The sequence below is a fragment of the Ciona robusta genome, chromosome 10 (assembly GCF_009617815.1).
Source record: "Ciona robusta chromosome 10, ASM961781v2".
NCBI classification, from domain to species: Eukaryota; Metazoa; Chordata; class Ascidiacea; order Phlebobranchia; family Cionidae; genus Ciona; species Ciona robusta.
The window spans coordinates 6,237,006-6,256,628 of NC_143244.1; the positions used below are offsets into that span (position 1 = coordinate 6,237,006).

The following is a 19,623-nucleotide window of genomic DNA, read 5'->3' on the forward strand; positions in this document are numbered from 1 at the left end:
AACCCCTATTTCTCTCATGTTTAAATTTATGTAGCCTTGATTACTCGCCTTGTTCAATTATGCAATGAATAGTTATGTATCTCTGTTTAAACTTTATATTTGCGATGTTTATGCTGTAACAAACCGTTTTCTGTTCAAGTTATTCAAGCGAAGAAATGTTTAACGCTTGAATGGTTTTAGTTGTTTATAGTCGTCGCTAAGAGCCGAACATGATTTTCACATTTCAACAAATTTTACTCCAAATTCTGTTTAAACCATTAAATTAAATAAGGCTAATGGTATTTTATGTAGTACTTAGATAATTAGTAGATTTTATATTCACTGTGCATAGTTCAGACGATCTATAAGCGGATCGTTTATAGAAATTATAAAAGAGGATTTCGTACTAAATTATACGGTAAGTTAAATATAAAGTAACATTTTAAATATAAAAGTGCGACAATTTACAAATTTATTTACAGTTTATTGTAGCTGTTGGTAGCAGTTAAAGCAATTATGTACATGGCTGACGAAGACGGTACTTCTGTAAAAGGTGGTAAGTCTACACTGTTTAACTATATTGTAGAACCAAAGCTTTTAATTAAATGCGAAAACTACAATACTTCACTAAATATTTAATCTAGAGGGGCACATTTATGAATAAATGACAAAAATATGCACATTATTTCAAAAACATGCTAGGATAAACAAAAGCAGAAAATAAAAAGTTAATATATTCCTCCTTTCTGCAGATAATAGTGAGTTGTTTTCTGTAATAAATGAAACCTCGTCATCCAAGTGGGGATCCATTATATCGACTGTTGGTGACCAGTTACCACTAATTGATTCAGATTCAGAGGTATGTGGTTTCTATTGTAAACATAACACCGAATAAGGGTAGTAGCTAGTAGTGCATGTATGACCTGAAACAAGTTAAGACTGGACCTCCTTTTAATAAATTCTTGAGTATCCCTTGACATTAAAATTATTATTTTAAAATTTCCAGACAAGCTCCCTCACAGATGATGAATTTGAACCAAAAGTTTTTACAAGAAAATTTAAATCAAGTGGAGGTAAAACGAGTTTTATCAATAAACTATCAATTCTTGAACTGATACTTTTAAGTGTATGCGTCCTTGGGCAAGACACTTAGTGGACATTGCTCCATCCCAGCGGTCACTAATGGGTTGTAGCACCATGTGTGTCGGGGAAATGGCCCAACTCTGGCCATAATCTCAGTTCCCATGTCGTACCACTTTTAAGTAATATTTTATTTTTTAGCTGGAACTTCCATAAATTTTAATAAAACACAAAATATGTTGGAATCTAATACAAAGTTTTTCCATGAAAGAGGTAACTAACATACATTTAAACAAAGTAAATTATTTGACTAAAGTTTTGGTTATATTTATTAGGAAAATTTTACTATTTGTATAAAAGCAAATATTAATTATTAGATTAATTTGTTGCTTTCTGTTTTAATAGAATTTTGCAATCTATGCTCAAATATAATATGGCTTTAACAGTGCAGATTTCAAAGCTGCTGCTTTTACTTTAGAGAGCTTTGTGGCAGCTTCAGCTCCAAACTTCCCTCAAATTTTAAGGTCTGATTTTTAAATTGCTAGTTTTTAACGGAGCATTCTTACACAGCAGACGCTGAGGATTTAAACTTTCTTGAATTTGAAGAAGAAATTAATTTGGATTCCACTGATGCGGAACAACAAGAATCTGTTTTATCATTAAATGTAGGAGTTACATTTTGTTTGTGCTAAAAAGAATACATTTTTTATCTATGTTGGTATATATTCCATATGTAAACCCTAGACGTGGCATCTACCCTTGGCCGAGCTGTCTAGGGAAGATCTCCTATTAGTTACCATTAAAGCCTCTGTTTTTATGCATAAATGATAATTTGTACAACTCTGCCATTTAGTTTCTGGCTCAAATTTACAAATGGCCTCTATGGTAGCAGCGTCGAGCCTCAAGCTCTATACCTCTAATCATTATATCCTATTTTTTTAAAGCTGTCGGATGCTTTTTTATTTTAAATATCATTGCTCAAGCACCCATTATTCCTACACAGGTGATAACTAATGTTGATTTGGATGAAATACTTGATGGTTTTCAAACAAATAAACAAACTACAGACTTATCAAGTTTACTTGTATCAGGTTAGTTGTGAATTGTAGAAGTGTCATACACTCATAGATAAGCATACATAAGGATATAGGTATGAACATTAACATAGCTTTTGTCATTTTAATTTTCGCTTAGTGTATTTTTACAAAAGTCTGTTTAAACAATGTTTTTTGTCATTTTGAATAACTGTTGTTTTTTAGAATTTTGATCCCTCTGACCCTCTGTGCACCACTAATACTTAATCTTATTGATTAAATTTTTTATTAAAAGTAACAATTCGTGATGTTTTTGACATTTTTTGTCTTTTACACACATCATCGTTATGTTGTATTCATCACTGCAATATGTTATCAATTCGTTTTTAACATATTATGTTATAGATGCCACCCCAGCAACCGGGGTTTCCCCCATGTTGATGAACCAACTTGTAAACCTTAGTTCCCTACAAGCGGGTAAAAGTCGGGGTTGTGGGACAGATGATGATACTACTGTACATGGTAAGAGACTTTTTATTAATTTTTGGCTTTTTATTAAGATTTTTTTTTTTAATTTTTGGCTCAAACGTTGCTTTAATCTAAAATAGTTTCCCGTTCTCATAGTTGTATTTTTTTTCAGTGTCCACACAAGTAGCAAAACCAAGCACATCTTCATGCGGTGTGTCAGCGGATTTACCTCTTACTCAAATAGGTGAGCTTAAATAAATTAACGTAATAAAGTAAAATCTGTGTGACATTGTTAAAACGCAGTTACACTCATATTTGTTTGTTGTTACAATGCGTTTGAAACAATATTTGTAGAACTTTCATCAAGCAGCAGAACAACAATTTATATCGATCTTCGCCATGAAGAAACTAACCAGTCGATTCTAGATTGTAATCAGGTGATTATTATGTCATAATTAAACGTATTTGTTTCTCAACCCCTTGGCTGCAACCTATTTTAGGATGCAAGCGCCAAAACCATCGAGCCATGGTGCTCAACAAACCCACAGTATATGTATATATATATATATATAATCTATATTTGAGTGATATTACAAATGTGATTTTTACTTTAACAGCCACATCCTAAAGACGAAAACATTTTACCTCAAACCAAATTGTCAGAGGAAGTACCAGAACAAGCATGCCCAAGGTATTATAACAGTTGCTGTCATTTTTTACATGACTGACAACTCAAACAACCCATTAAGGACCACTGGGTTGGGAATTGATGTTAAATGTCTTGCTCAAGGACAAAACTGCCCGCAATGTTAGCAGCATCAAGGACCCAAAAATTCTTAGCTAAGGGCACACTTTAAAAAAAATCATGTACAAAGTTACGTGTGGTAACTCATAAGCATAATGTGTATGAAACAGAACACCCATGTTATAACAACTTGTTTTTTCAATCACACTCGGATAAATCAACTTACATTCAATTCATTTGACTAAAATTATCATCAGGTTGGCGTGGGAAGACTCAGACACAGAAGATGATGATGATGATTTTGAAAACTGGAGGAAAATGAGAAAGCAGTAAAAACCATATTACATTCTTATCTTCTTATTTAGTTTTGTTTTGTTATTATTTTGTTTTCTGCTACTATTGCTCTCAGCAACTAAATATTTTTCAAAAAAGGATAAAATTCTGCTCCAAAAATAGATTAAGGATAAAACTTTTTTGTCATAAATCAAATAAAGTTTTTTGAAAATACTTTGTTTTTGTTCCAGATTTAAAAAGTCAGTGACAAAAAGTTCTTCCAATGCCAGCAATGCATCAGATGCCCCTGTAAGGAATGAAAAAACATTAGAGAATATAAAACAGATAGTTAAATTGGATTCAGGAAACAAACCTGCGAAACACAAACTTTTAAACGGGAATGATGTTTCTATGAATCACTCTGCGGATATTTTCGAGGAAGGAAAAAAATTTGAAGATTCTTGGACGAAAATTGACGATATTTTGAATAACCCTTTTATTGAAGATAAAACCACTAAGTTACGAAAATTAGCTGCGGCAAAAGTACGCGCTGTTCGTGAGAAGAAGTTTCATGAAGAAAAGTTAGTGAATGGAAATCACGATTCACGTGATGATACTAGACTTATGAATGGTGATGACACGTCACATGATTTGAAAGGAATTTACGAACGACAGCGGCTTAAGCGTGAACAAGATGAGTCAGCGAAAACACCAATTGTTGACATTGCGATTCCTAACTCTGTGGTTCGTAAGAAAAGTAGCGGGAAAACAACGGTGCTGTTTGCTGAGGAACCAAAGAAAAGTAAAGCTTATGAATTGAACTATATTATGTTAAAAAGTTGCCCTGGGGTAATGGGCCAATTCTGTCCTAAATCCCAGGGCCTCCGCAAGGACCTTACCCACATACAATAGAATAAAAGGATGGCCTACATATGGTATATATACATTCTGTGTTTGGGTGTTCTCTGTTTTATATGGGTCTACAGCGTGGCATGTCATGAGACCTGCAATTTAGGCTAGAGTTGGACCATTACCCCGGCACCCAGGGTGATACAACTTTATTGTGTAACAAATATTTTTTCATTTAGATATCCGTGATGAAATGAACGTTTACCGCGAGAAAAATATCGCGTCTGCTAAAACTGAGACAAAAACAAAACGAACAACATCCGGCATTCAAACTGATGAAACTTGTTTTGCAAGGTATGTGGTCGTGTTGGTGTAACTTGCAATCAGGCACGAGGTGTATGAAACAAAACACCTGTGTTGCCAAGACTGTCAATGTAACAACTGTAGGGGAAAAATAAATTACATTTTTTATGATTCAATTTATACTGCCATGAAGTTATATATGTGGTAGCTCGTAAGCAGCCACGAAATGTATGAAACAGAACACCTGTGTTATGACGACTATCGGTTACTTGCCGCATCAGGATAAGTTTCATTCATTGTTTTTACTACACAGTGTGGAAAGCATCAAGAGAGCAACCGAAGAAAAACTTCTTTCTTTGTCAACAAAAGATTTGAAACTCGCAGCAAAAAATGTTGTTGACGAAAAACTAAACCACGGTAATGTTTCTATCATTGTTACATCATATACAACATTGTTACATCATATACAACATTGTTACATCATATATAACATTGTTACATCATATATAACATTGCTACATCATATACAACATTGTTACATCACAGTGACACAACCAGATGGAAAAACACAGAAGAGTTGGAATCATTTAACTCGTGATAATTTCTCTATTGTACAAAACCAACGAAAGCAGGTGAGATATATGACATTGTATTTTTCATGTTTAAAGAGAATACCCTGCTACTCCAGGTATAATGATTATGTTTAGGAGTAGCTCATAGTGTATGTATAGTACTGTAGGGTAAGATGGGATACAGTTAGCACCCAAATCCCATAAGTTTTTAACAACTAACAACTTTCTTTTTGAGCCGTGAGGATATAGTTATATATTTTTCTGTAAATATTCTTAGTTTACTATCAATTGGAGCCAAAGAAAAGAATGAAAACATGTTTCATCCTACCCCACCTGAATATAAACAGTTTTATCTTGCCCCACTCTACTATATGCCGTACATACACCAGCTTTAAATTAATTACCTACTTTCCAGCCACCTTCTGCAACTCCTGCTTCACCTTCCAACAAACCATCAGCAACCACAAACACAGTAACATGGGGGGAAAGGTTGAAGGTTCAAACCTCACTGGAGAAAGCTTTCAGGTGAAACAAAGTAACGAAAAAAATGACATTTGCGCCATGACACAGTATAATGCCAAAAATAAATAAAATTGACATTTGGAAAAAAATGTTATACACAAAATTACATACACGCTAACTTATAAGAATTATGTGTATGAAACAGAACACCTGTGTTATAATGACTGTCGATGCCTCTCCACTAAGAATGAATAAGTTTTATGTATTTATTCATGAATGATATTTATTCTTCAAACAGAAATGAAATTGATGAAAATGAAATGAAGAAATTTCCTCTTTTATACGACAGGGTGGGTCGTCTTATATTGGAATATTTTGGCAAGATTATATACCATATTAAACTTCTTATACAGAAACTGAAGTCATTTTTTATATATAATTGGTGTACAGAACAGTCTTTGCTCTGCAGAATCTTGATTTCCAAACACCTAAAAAATTCACTAGCCTATAGTAGTGACTGACTAAAAATAGCTGGTAACATTAGAGCCAGCAGAAGAGTATAAAAAGGAGGCAGATACACACTCTTAACTTATATTTACAAACCTAAAACCATGCAAAACTGCGCCGTTTTAAAGTTATGGTCATTTATATTTGCACTGACAACAAATTAAATAAAGTATTTATAAAACTTTCATTTTTTTATTTTTTTTATTGTTCATATATTTTTTAATATAGCTATATATATTTTTAAGGACATGACATTTCAAGATGAACTACCCACTATACCACCCAGCATAAACTCCAAGGAAGTCAACAAGTTTGTGTTGCTTACTTTCCAAATGTCGAGCCCTGGTTGTCTTGTAATGCATCGAGCTTCTGGTGGAAACAGATTTATATCAATTGACCAACCACACAGTTTGTCAATAACTCACTCACTCATCTTGTCATGGCTGTTTGCACTGGTGAGTTCTAACAGGTGTTGACTTCTATTTTGGCTCTTTTGGCAAAAATATTGACAAACCGAGATTTCGACGTCCTATTAAGGTTGTTTGAAACGAAAAACAATTGTTTCATCAGGGTGAAATGACACTTAATTAAAAATGAAATTGCTTTAGCATGATTGTTTATTTATTTGTTTAATGCGATAGTGAAGATAAAATTATTAGAATGAATAGATATATGTAACTTTTTTTTAAAGTAATTTTTACCCATAGCATGTTACCTACTGTCGTTTTGCTGCTACTTTTCTTCTTTCTAAAGTTTAAAATAATTTTCACTTTCGTATTTAAATAAATAAATTAGTTTATGTCATGTTATATCAAATATTCCAGATACCAGACAACTTGGACAAACCATACGACCCACCACGAGAAGATGTGTTTACTATTGAACCTGATCCAGAGGAATATGATCCAATTTTATCAGAGTGTAAGTTTTATCATACACCTTATACTTACTGTTAAATTATAACATGGGTGTCTTTTTATGCACCAGACACACATGGTGTATTCATACATCTCATGCTCACTATCCAGTTATAACATGGGTGTCTTCTTATACACCAGGCACACATGGTGTATTCATACAACTCATGCTCACTATCCAGTTATAACATAAGTGTCTTCTTATACACCAGACACACATGGTGTATTCATACAACTCATGCTCACTATCCAGTTATAACATAAGTGTCTTCTTATACACCAGACACACATGGTGTATTCATACACCTCATGCTCACTATCCAGTTATAACATAAGTGTCTTCTTATACACCAGGCACACATGGTGTATTCATACAACTCATGCTCACTATCCAGTTATAACATAAGTGTCTTCTTATACACCAGACACACATGGTGTATTCAAACACCTCATGCTCACTATCCAGTTATAACATAAGTGTCTTCTTATACACAAGACACACATGGTGTATTCATACACCTCATGCTCACTATCCAGTTATAACATAAGTGTCTTCTTATACACCAGGTACACATGGTGTATTCATACAACTCATGCTCACTATCCAGTTATAACATGGGTGCTCACTATATTTTGTATTTATCTCACAAAAATTTAATCCAGCGGTATTTGTCTTAACCCTCAGTACTATATATTGTATGCCTGTATGGGGTAGATGTAGTAATAATAACTTTATTTCAATCACAAATGCTTATCTCCAGCTAATGAAGAAGCCTCCCCACCAAACCTAGTTGAGGTTCCTTTCAATGTTGTTTCATTACACCAAGTATGGCAGGAGGAATCGCAAACCATCGCCACACATGCAGTTGTTATTCCAAACTTCTTTTATAAACCAGATACGAACAGTAGAAGGAAAAAGCCAAAGGTAGTCTTCATATCTGTAAAATTTTGGATTCTTTTGTGTAATAAGTTTTATATGGTGAATTGCTTTGTATTCTGAAGAAGCTTTTTTGTGTTTGTTGCAAACTTTTCGTTTATTTTTGTTATTTATTTTTTTTATTCTGCAAATGCAGCTTCACTCCACCTACTGGGAAAGCTACCATAAGTGCTACAGATTAGATTATTCTTAACCACATTTCAACCATGTTTAGAAAGAGAATGCCTTCCTACAAGTGGTTTGGCATTTCTTACAATCGAATCGAGTACAAGAGGTTTGTCCATGGCACACGCGACCTGAGTCACCATTATTATACACATTACAAGAAACTCATTTATCTTGTGCTACCAAACCCATGTCAACTTATATCACTGCTTCGAATGAACCACAGGTATAATAATGCTGCATCAATATGTCTTATGTATATAAATATCTCTTATAATATATTACGTACTTTTATATGTGTTTATATTAATTGATTTTTAAAATATATCTCTTTTTCTTTGAATAATTTTATTTTTCTCCAATTTCATCCAGTTGATACAAAAAGCTCTGAATAGAAAACCTGGATTTTTTTGGAAGTTGATTAAACCTGATGAACAAAATAACCTGGGACCAACTTGTGAAAAGGATATACCTTTAGAAGTAAGTTGGTAAACAAGCGTAGGCGCCAAACCTGGCGTGGCAAGGTTGGATGGCCTACCTCAGAATTTTCTGCACAGCAATATTTAAACTTTGGAACCAAATATGTTTCATAGAAGTGCTTGTCCAACTATCGCAGTATTTTAAAAATTTGGCACCTTCGTTAGGTTTTTTATGTGTGTTTATCAAAAATATATTCAAAGGAATAAAATGGACTGTGAGTGTAAATTTTCTTGTTCGCAGAACATATTTGTCATTAACGAGGCACAGATTACTTTTTTCACAAAATAATGAAAAATCCTTTTTGTTTTTTTCCACAGAGCACATTTTGTCTTTTACAACGTGAAGCTCTGACCTACCCTGTGTGTATAATGGATCTCATGATCAGGTTGCAATTATCGTGCCTCGACCTTGTTGGTGTGAGGCTTGTGTATGTAAAGAAAGAGTTTATTCAACAAAGTACATGTGAGTACACAGTGCATGTAGTGTTATGTTCACTATATATACAAGTGGGGTCCTTGTGGAGCCAGGATTTAGACTACATTTGGCCCATTACCCCAACATCTAGTGATTTAGGCCAGAGTTGGTTCATTACCCAACACCTAGACTAGTAAAGGAGTTGTATGTGCTCTTGGGCAAGACAATTAATAGCAAAACCTAATGATATATTACAGTATGGCAGATGAAGTGTTACCCATAAATATAATTACGATAAGATTCAGACTTACAATATGCAGCAATAGCATATAGATAATAATTTAAAAAGTCTTAGGTTCCCTGGCGTGCCACACTGAAGGACCCTACCCACATAGAATAATATACACCTGTATATACTCTTGTGTATAACAATAACATCTATGTTCCAGTGTCTCACCGTAGTTGTGGAGATTCAAATGAAATAGTTCCTGCTGTTGCCATGGCAATACGTGGCAAGTCAGCCATAAAAAAGATGATTGACATCATTGGTCCGCGAGACCCTGTGTTGGCAAGACTAACAGACCAAGGTTCAATGAATGCAATATATGGTGAACAATTATCAAAGAGAAGAGGGGATATAGATGTCCCAACTGGTAGGAGTTTTATGTTTTATATATATATTAACAATTTTTAGCGGCTCATCTGGTATTAAATGTTAAATAATGTTTACTGATGAGGGTTTGCCAAATGTCAGAAACCCACTAAATTTTTATACCAGATGAGCCGCTAAATGATTATTTACATTATGCCTGGTAGCAGAAGTAACAGAATATATCTTATGTGTTTTTGTGTATCCTGTTAAGTTAGGGACAGTCTTATAACACAAGAACAAAAAATGATTATCAAACACTGATTTTAAACAAAAACAATTTAACATGATTTTTTTTTTAAACATAATGTTTGTCAGTATTTGTTAACATTTCAGAAATGTATGTTTTCCACTGCCCTCGTGGTAAGGAACGCGTACAACAACAACTTGTTGTTTGGTTTGGTGGAAGGTTGAACGCACAAGATCCTTTTATTAATTCAACACCAACTATCAACCATGAACAACAGTTTACCTTCGCAAAACAAAGCAATGGGAAGTCGAACGGGAAAAATAAAGGAAAGAGCCGAAGTAATTCAACATCCAGTCCGATAAGTAAGATATATAATTTAACAAATTATTCAACAATATTGCATTAATTTTCTGCCTCTCAACCCCTGGGTCACCATTTGATTTGGTTGGTTCGCCTACTACAATGGTTCACAAAGAATTATGACCGTTATTGTAAAAGTTAAATCATTTTATTGTATGCTTACAAAAGTTGTGTGAAATGTAGATATGATAGAAACAGCTTTTGGAATCTTTTGCCACAATCCAAATTTAAATTTCATATCACAGATTTGTTGACCTAATTTCATAACTACATTTTAAACCACTTTTGTAAGCATGCAATAAAATGATTTAACTTTTACAATACCAGTCAAAAGACTTGTGGACCACTGTAGTGGGCGACCCACTTACAGGCTACAACCAGGAATTAATACACACTGCAATAACTTAACTCAACTTTCCGCAGGGAATATATCAACAAGTTGTCCAACCCACCCCTCACATAGTTACTTAGTGACGAGCTTACCCACAAAGATATGCGTCATCGTATCGGCACGATTCCCTCCTCAGTTCCTTGGAGATGTTATAAGCATCACAACTGAACAAGGTTACTGGTTAGAAGGATTGAAACGAATTCCGTTGAATGAAAAAAAGACGTCGTCACTTTCAATACAAACAAGGTTTATATTTTTTTACCTAAAAATATTATTTCTGAGTAAAACGATTTATAGTAGGAAGTTAACATATAGTAGTTTGGTGTAAAATAGGCAAACATATTTTTTTTCATCTCTGAAAGAACTGTTAACTGAACACCATAACGTAATGGTTGGCGCGCCTTCTTTTAGCCCAAAGCATATGGTAAGCACGATGTGTATACAAGTAAGCATGTGGTATATGAAATGAGAACCCCCATGCTGTAAAAACTGTCTTTGCCAAGCCATACATGAATGAATAAGTTACATTTATTTTATCTATTAGATATAATTAGTAATTATACAACCACCAAACACAGTTATATTGCAGGTATTTACATTACTTCAACCCACCACCAAACCCTGACCTTACATTAGATGAAGAATATTATGAACTTGACAGTTGGTGGTTACGTCCTGTCAGTGTCTTCATGTTTGCAAGGGAGAATGCAGGGGCTCATCTGGCTGGGTTAATATGCAGTAAGCTCATTCTATGTGTTCTTGTAGTAAAGATTTTTGTGGTCAAAATATTTTGATCGATATAGCATGAAGTCTATAGTTACACTATGTGAGTCTGGTGTATAAGAAGACACCCATGTTTTAACTCAACAGCAAGCATGAGGTGTGTGAATACACCATGTGTGTCTGGTGTGTAAGAAGATACCCATGTTATAACTCGACAGTGAGCATGAGGTGTGTGAATACACCATGTGTGTCTGGTGTATAAGAAGACACCCATGTTATAACTCGACAGTGAGCATGGGGTGTGTGAATATACCGTGCAAGTCTGGTGTATAAAAAATAACTTGTGTTATAATTCGACATTGAGCATGAGGTGTAAACACCTATGTTAAAATGCTTTACTTTATATCTTCTGAACATTGTCTTACCTAGGTATGCAGTCAGAGTTGATGTACCGAATGGTTCCACCCAATGAAGACGGCCACCTACGTAATGCAACTTCACAATGCTTTCACGCATGTGTGTGTACTGATACCGTGCTACATGCTCTTGGTAACATGGCCAAGGTAACGCTAGTTTAATCTGTTACATACCTAGCTGTATAGTACTGTGGGGTAAAATGGATATCATAATCAGATAATATCTCATATTTCCTGAACTCTCAGTTTAAATTGTAAGGGTATGGTTATAGTTCTTTAAATATAATTTGTTTACTACTAAACAGCTTTATATTAAGTTATATAACAAGCCATAGATAAACCATACACCTTCTCATAGACACCAGAGCTTGAGCTAAGCACTGGCAACTCCCCACGTGTATTTTACTCCAACCCTGAACTAGAGGAAGTTGTTGTATTGTCTTTGGTGGGAAGACCAATCATGAAACAATCTGGTTGCATTTTACAAAGTAAGTTGTATATAAAATATAATGTGCATTGTCAGGGCCTTGGCAAAGTAGTTGTGAGCACATTCTTTAAATTCAGAGGATACTGGTTCAAGGCTTGTCCTTGCTATCATTGTGGGCGTATGTGTCCTTGTTTTAAACAACACCAATGTTAAAGACTGCCATTTCTCGATAAAGCTGGGATAATGCTAGTTACATTAATTTATTCATTAGCTAATATGTATGGTTGTTATATATTCCAATAGATCATTTCAAAATCAATTGTAACTTTGGTCTTCTTGAAATAGTTCAAAATATTTTAGTCAAAACACAACACTCAAAACACTTTATCCGTATTTTATTTTTTTCGGTAACATAGTACAAAAAATGCTTATTGTTTTAAAATATTTCCAGGACTATTACATGGCGAATTTTATCTTGGCGATGAAACTGCTGAGTCAGCATATTTTGAACGGTCGGATGAATGTGAAATCCTAAATGAATTTCATGGATTTGAAATTCTTGGAATTAAATTCATTCCTTCACTTTCTTCACAACATTCCAAGGTAACTTTATTAGCTCGGTGTTTAAATGTTTTATACGCTATGGTATGAGGGTTAGAACTATTAGACGGTAACGGATTCAAAGCCTGACATTGCTACCATTGTTGGCTTGTGCACTTGGCAAGACACTAACAGTAATGCTACAATTCAGTGCTGACTAATGAGTTGCCTGATAATCACCCTCAAAGGTACATAAGTGGTAACTTGTAAAAGGGCACGAGATGTATGAAACAGAACACCCCTATTATAAATTGGAGTTTTCACACCTAATAAAGATAAAAAAAGACACTTTTAACAAGCTAAAGTAGCATTTTTACTTTTCAATGTTTTCCACATAATATGCCGATACTAACTCATTGACATATTTGTTTTGTTTTAAAGGAATTGTCACCATTTGAAGTCGGAACAAAGTTTTGGGGTGAAACTATAAGAAAGATCCAACATTCGCCTGCATTAGTTTGTGTATTAAGGAGAGTGAACGCTTTTAAAGTGAGTTTAATCTTAAGATATAATCAACTTATATTATATAATACGAACGCCCTTTTTCCAAAACATGATTTTTTTCTTTTTTATTAATAAGCGTGTTATATGTTCTTCTGTTTTTGTTCCAGGTTTAACAGAACATAATATTTCTCTATAACTGTTTGAATTACATGTTAAGTTTATGGTGTAATACGCTGAGGATGTATAACTATTTTCCGTAATAACAGGTGTTGCGTGAAGTATTACAGAATACTATCGACAAACCAAGTAAAGAAAACATTCATGATACGAGCAAACTCATGTCTTCAACTACTGAGATTGCTTATCGACAGGTATTTGGTGTTTTTAGTAATGTTCATACACCTTATGGTCACTGTCAAGTTATAACATGGATGTCTTCCTATACACCAGACACACATGGTGTTTTTATACACATCATGCTCACTGTCGAGTTATAACAAGTATGTTTTTATACACTAGACACATATAGTGTATCGTACACCTCATGCTCACTGTCAATTTGTAACATGAGTGCAATCTTATACAACAGACACAAACATAACAAATTCTTTAATAAAACTATCTTTCCAGATAAAAACGTTTTTCTCGGACAAAGAATTATTTTCGGACAACCGATGTCGCCCGTTGCTTAAGTACCTCCCTCCCCCAACGAGGATTGCGCAATACCTCATCGCAAACTGCATTCGTAGTGATGGGGAGGAGGGGGGTGGTGATGTCACTAATCCTGTGGTGGGACAAAACGGATCAAGCAAGTCTTCAAAGAAGAAGAAGAAAAATGGTACAGCCCTACAGTGTTGAATGTTTGGATTTTACCTTCTCTGAAATGTCAATATTCGTCGCGAGCAAAATGAAATAAAAGGATTTTTAAGTCTTATCAGCTAAACATAGACTTTATAGTTTTAGTGTAATCATCAGTTTACCCGTTATCTGGTTGATCAACGCGTTGCATTTTACCCGTTTCAATTTTTTTCCAGTTTTCTCTGTCAATTTCCAGTTCGATTTCCAAACAAATATTACCTTGAAGTTATTACTAATAATTTGTTATTATTGTTAACACAGGAAAATCAAAGGACAACGCTTCAATGTCTTTCCCGGCAGAAGAATCAATTATTGATTCCATGTTAGCGTGGCCACAACCCCTCACCACTATACTTATCATTAAACCAGATGCTTTTCCAAGACATTTAATCAAAGTAAGTTGAAGGTATCGCGTTCAAAGTATGCGTAGGTAACTAGAAATCAAAATTTAGTTTTAAATGTTTGGAAAACTTAATTTAACTGTCTGTTTTTGAAACAAAAAAAAAACACAAGCATGATTTATACACAGAATTTTTACCTAGATATTTCGTCGAATTCACCACGAAGGGTTCAACGTGGTTGCTGCTAAAATGACGCTCATGTCTGAGGACCAGGCTTTACAAATCGTTCCTAGAAAATTTGAAAAGGTAAAATAAACCAATCTAATTGATGTAGATTTTATTAAAACAAACATTTGAAACCTGATAAAAATGTCCAAATTTGCAGCTGTAGACAGATATGCATTTTCCCACAAAGTTACACACTTGGTAACTTGTAAGCGAGCACTAGGTGTATGAAACATAACACCTGTATCATAACTACTGTAATCATCCGTCCAGGCAAAGATAAAATAATTTACATTCATCCAATTTCAATATTCACCAGATGCCTGGCGAACGCAATGTTTTCATCAGTCACATGATATCTTCCCCCACACTAGTGTTGTGTTTATCTCGTCATAACGCAGTTCGTAAACTTCTTGATATCGCTGGTCCCCAAGACCCCCTACAGGCTCGGAAGGTTGGTCACATGGTGGGGCACTCAACAAAGACTTTAAGAGCTGAACTCGGAATTGATGAATTTTCCAACGCAGTCCATGGTATGTAGGCATGGGGCATGAGGTGTATGAACACACCATATGTGCCTGGTGTATAAGAAGACACCCATGTTATAACTCGACAGTGAGCATGAGTTAATGAATTACATCCACAGTATCTGAGACATACATATCAGCTTGTGAGGAACAGAAGTTATTCTTCCATGAGGGTTTGTGCTGCAACGAAACTGTTGAGTTGAAAATGGAACAAGTCCCCACTCCAGCTGAGGACTACATTATGTGTTGTGGTTTGTTAATGTGTTATGAACATAAGGAAATCAATGTAATACCTTTGGTTACGGTAAAATTAACATCTTTTTCTTTATCAGATAAAATGCTGGGAAGAGAAATCAAATTAGAAAAAGGTAGGTTTGGGTGAAAAATACTTTAGTTTAACTTTAAAGTTAATTTATTGTTGGCTTTGAATTAAACGGACAGCTATTAAAATCTGCACCAATTTTACATTTGTTATATTTCTTTATTCTTTTATTTATTTTAAAAGTAATTTTGACAATAAAATTCAATATTTTCTAAAATTTAAGTAAAACTTGACTAAAATATTAAGTTGTTTCTGCTAAAAATTTTAGAAAGTCGTGGACTTAGTGGGATGGAATTGCAACCGATATGTGTTGTGCTTACTTCGAAGCTGGTGTTGCCACATAACACTAAGCAACACAGGGCAGGGGAAGTGTGTACACCATCATATGTTGATGTGCTGGAAAAGTTGATCACAGAAGGATATGAATTGAGTTGTTTACGAATGTCGTGGCTTCGCGACAAACAAGCACAAGTTGTTTGCGATAAAATGACCGGGAAGTTCGCAACTAACAAGCAAGAGATTGTGAGTGCTTTGTGTAATAACCCGAATGATATATATATATTTTTGGACAAGACATTTTACAACACAATGTGATGATTTATATGTGTCTTGTTATTAATTAAAAATTTTGGTGTCCTATGAAAAATAATTGAACATTTGATGCAGATTGAATACTTAACAAGTGGTCCAAACATTGTAATGTTGCTACAGAGAGAGAACGGACTTTTATTATTTGACTCAATCATTGGAGGGTGGGTATTGAATAAATGAATGGTAATCCTTGTGTGCTGGGGCAACGACAGTTGTTATTACAAATCTGTGCTATAACGAATACCGTTGCTCCGCCACGTTGAGGCTTAATTAGTTATGTTCATAACACTTGATATACACTGTGAATAAAAAATTTGTGCATTACAGATTTTTAGATAAATCAAATTACAAAACTTGTTTCTGCAGTGTGACTCGTCAAAAGAAGGATTTTGATGAGTCATGTTACATTCTGCGCACGCAAACAATATCACAAACCCACGACATTTGCAAATATCTTTTCCACCGAGTTGAAAACCCCAGATCTGTTGTTCAAATTGTCCACAAACGTGCAACTGAATGGAGAAATTGACAATTCTTATCTAAGTTCTATATACATCCTACTTGCTTCGATGTTGGGGTAATATGCGGCATTTTAACCAACATTTGGTTCCGAACAGGTTTTCCTTAACTTTAAACGTCACACTTTTTAATTTTCACTCAACACATGCTGTAAATTTTTTATAAATTAAAGTTAAAGGGTAAAAATTTCACGGCACACCTGAGCCAATGATACAACAATTCTGATTCTACATTTCAACACACACTGTTTTGGAAACCCTGGTCAAAACACAACACTTTGCATCATTGTGTTAAAATATACCAATATGTTCATTTAATACAAATTCCACTGTGGAGTGTAGGTTACAAACTTTACTTTTCCATCCTTTCCTATAGAAGTTTATTTTTCTATCTTTATACACGCTGTACTATCAATATGAGCCTCACAATTTAGAAGGAAATTAACACTTTACCCAGTGCTTTAGAAACATAAATACTGTTATTTCATTTCTTTGTTTTCTACTTTTTTAATATATAATAGGTTGGGGTAATATGGGACATGTTTCATTCATTTTCCTGTCCCATTGGTTAGCAAACAAAGAATATTTAAAGATACATATATATACATGTTTCTCACCACTCTAAAAGAGTGTTGTTATAGCTAAAATGTCCATCTTACCCCCCTATATGTGTCTCCGTTCATTTAATATAAATATGTTTTTATTTAAAGTGCAAATGTTGCAAACAAAATATCAAATTTTCAATATCTATAAATAGCAAAATATTTTTGTTTTATTTCAAGTTTATTTTTTAAATGCAAAACTTTATTTTTAAATGTGTTTTCTCTTCAAGTTAAGTTTTCAAATTAAACGGTTGTTGAAGTTTTTGTGGCAAAATATTATGTTCTCTTATATGTAAATGAGTCCCGCGCCGTGGCTAAGTGGTTAGCGCGCCCGCCTGTAACCCAGAGGTAATGGGTTCAAGGCTCTTCGCTGCTACCATTGTGGGCGTATGTGTCCTTGAGCAAGACACTTAACGGCAATTGCTCCAACCCAGTGGTCACTAATGGGTTGTCCAAATTATCAGCCATACATAAAAAAAAAGAAAAAATCTACAAAAAAATAATCACCCGCAAAGTAGTATATTTGGTAACTCGTAAGCTGGCGCGAGGTGCACACCCGTGTTATAACGACTGTCGTTTTCCGGCCACGCGAGGATAAAGCAAGTTACGTTCATTCAAGCGTAGAAATCTTAAAATCAGATTAGATTTTGTATGGTTTGCGGTCGCTGCAACCATTGTGGACGTATGTGTCTTTGAGCAAGACACTTAACGGCAATTGCTCCAACCCAGTGGTTACTAATGGGTTGTCCAAATTGTCAGCCATACATAAAAAACAATCACCGACTAAGTTACTCCTGGTTATTCGTAAGTATCCTGATCGTAACTAACATCGGTCTATGGAAGTGAGGGTGCAGTTTTATAATTCTTTGAATGTTCTTTGTAAATAGAATGAAAAGGTGTCCCATCTTCCCCCACCCTACTATATTATGTTCAATATTGAACGATGTTAATGTGCAAAACAACTCTTCGACCACCAGCTGTAGTCTTAATGCAGGAAACCATCACTGCGACTATACAGAAATATTTTAGATTTCGCGAAAGAACGGAACTTCTTCTTTTTAAATCAAAACGTTGCGGAAATGCTTACTCGTTTAATAACCACCACGTCCGCGTTTAACGCAATTAAAAGACGGCGAGTTCTGGAACGAAATCATCTCTTCATTCAGAAGGCAACAAAGTGAGTGGTTGGTTTGATTTACTTGTGTTTTGTGACTAATATTTGTTTCTGCAGATGAACAAGTCAGCACTTCTCCTCTTGCTTGTCATAGGACTCCTCGTCTCCATAGAAACTACGAATGCGGATACGGCGGGTGCTTCTGCTCTTGCTCTTACTCGTCGTCGTTCCACGCCAACACCTTGGACCGGTAGGTGGAACCAAAGGCAAAATGGTGAGCATTATAAGATGATACAAGTGTTTTACTGGCACGTCAAAAGCCTCAATGCACATGTCAATGTTAAATCAGCACGCTATTGTTTCTAAATTTGTTATAACTTGAAACGGCAGCAGCAGTGTTTTATCTAGTTTAAGCTACACTACATGCAGAAAATAGCCGATTTATTTTATTAATACGTCAACTTTCTTCACTTATTTTTATATCCACAATAATGTTATAGATCAGATATTTTTACCTTTTCAGTTGAAGAAATGATGGAGGAGTTGAACGACGACCCAGAATACTTTATGGACAATTAGAAGATATTCAGAACATGCAGAATACTGGTTGTCAATATAAATAAACCAACATGCATTAACATTGTTTGTGTTTTATGTTATAGTAGGGTGGGGTATGTTGGGAAACGGGGCAAGTTGGGAGACCTTATTTAAATCCTATATATTAGGAGTTTCTATTAATTGATAGACGAAAACAAATGTTACAGTATTATTCTCACGGTCTAACAAAATTTGCGGCGAATGCAATTACTGTTGCTAAGTATTAAAGTGCCTAAATTTTGCAGTTTGCGGGTTTAAATTATTAACACATAATATCGTAGTTTAAAGTAGACATGTAATATCACTTTGGCTCAGTCAACGATTTCTAAAACTTTGACTGCAAAATTTAAAAGAGTAAATGGACAAAACGCAGTTCATATATACATAGGTTAGTATGCAACTGTGATGGTTTATGAATAAATGAATGTAACTTGTTTTATCCTCGCGTGGCAGGCCAACGACAGTGGTTAACTGGTTATAACACGGTGCTCTGTTACATAGGCTATCCCTTAGGTCCGCTTACGAGTTGACAACGGGGTTGAT

At 34.7% G+C, this 19,623-nt stretch overlaps 1 protein-coding gene across 3 annotated transcripts; it reads left to right on the forward strand.

Moving 5' to 3' along the window:
- The first annotated feature begins 112 nt into the window (after positions 1-112).
- Positions 113-19,121, forward strand: LOC149730124 (dynein axonemal assembly factor 8-like). Of its 3 annotated transcripts, none has more exons than XM_089887257.1 (44): positions 113-397; positions 462-535; positions 732-838; positions 986-1,052; positions 1,261-1,332; positions 1,630-1,724; positions 2,063-2,150; positions 2,499-2,615; positions 2,734-2,805; positions 2,916-2,998; positions 3,179-3,252; positions 3,564-3,635; positions 3,831-4,381; positions 4,668-4,782; positions 5,045-5,148; positions 5,278-5,363; positions 5,719-5,828; positions 6,064-6,115; positions 6,518-6,727; positions 7,097-7,193; positions 7,951-8,114; positions 8,341-8,517; positions 8,664-8,771; positions 9,089-9,233; positions 9,635-9,838; positions 10,171-10,386; positions 10,808-11,021; positions 11,365-11,513; positions 11,928-12,061; positions 12,273-12,402; positions 12,793-12,944; positions 13,323-13,430; positions 13,652-13,756; positions 14,016-14,223; positions 14,505-14,638; positions 14,786-14,890; positions 15,129-15,342; positions 15,456-15,587; positions 15,669-15,704; positions 15,927-16,180; positions 16,325-16,410; positions 16,616-18,546; positions 18,601-18,757; positions 19,007-19,121. In XM_089887257.1, exons 2-42 carry the CDS (start codon positions 496-498, stop codon positions 16,776-16,778), a joined length of 5,550 nt encoding a protein of 1,849 aa, XP_089743383.1. In that variant the 5' UTR covers positions 113-397; positions 462-495; the 3' UTR covers positions 16,779-18,546; positions 18,601-18,757; positions 19,007-19,121. The 3 variants fall into 3 exon arrangements, with proteins under 3 accessions (XP_089743383.1, XP_089743385.1, XP_089743384.1); XM_089887259.1 differs by having other exon boundaries at positions 1,633-1,724; XM_089887258.1 differs by having other exon boundaries at positions 462-532.
- Positions 19,122-19,623: the final 502 nt, after the last annotated feature.

What these genes read in the sequence shown, in the direction of transcription:
- LOC149730124 (XM_089887257.1), top strand. Translation starts at nt 496, where the DNA reads ATGTACATGGCTGACGAAGACGGTACTTCTGTAAAAGGTG. An exon ending in CGATTCTAGATTGTAATCAG is followed by an intron (nt 2,999 to 3,178) that starts GTGATTATTATG and finishes TTACTTTAACAG; the next exon opens with CCACATCCTAAAGACGAAAA. An exon ending in CTGAGATTGCTTATCGACAG is followed by an intron (nt 13,757 to 14,015) that starts GTATTTGGTGTT and finishes CTATCTTTCCAG; the next exon opens with ATAAAAACGTTTTTCTCGGA.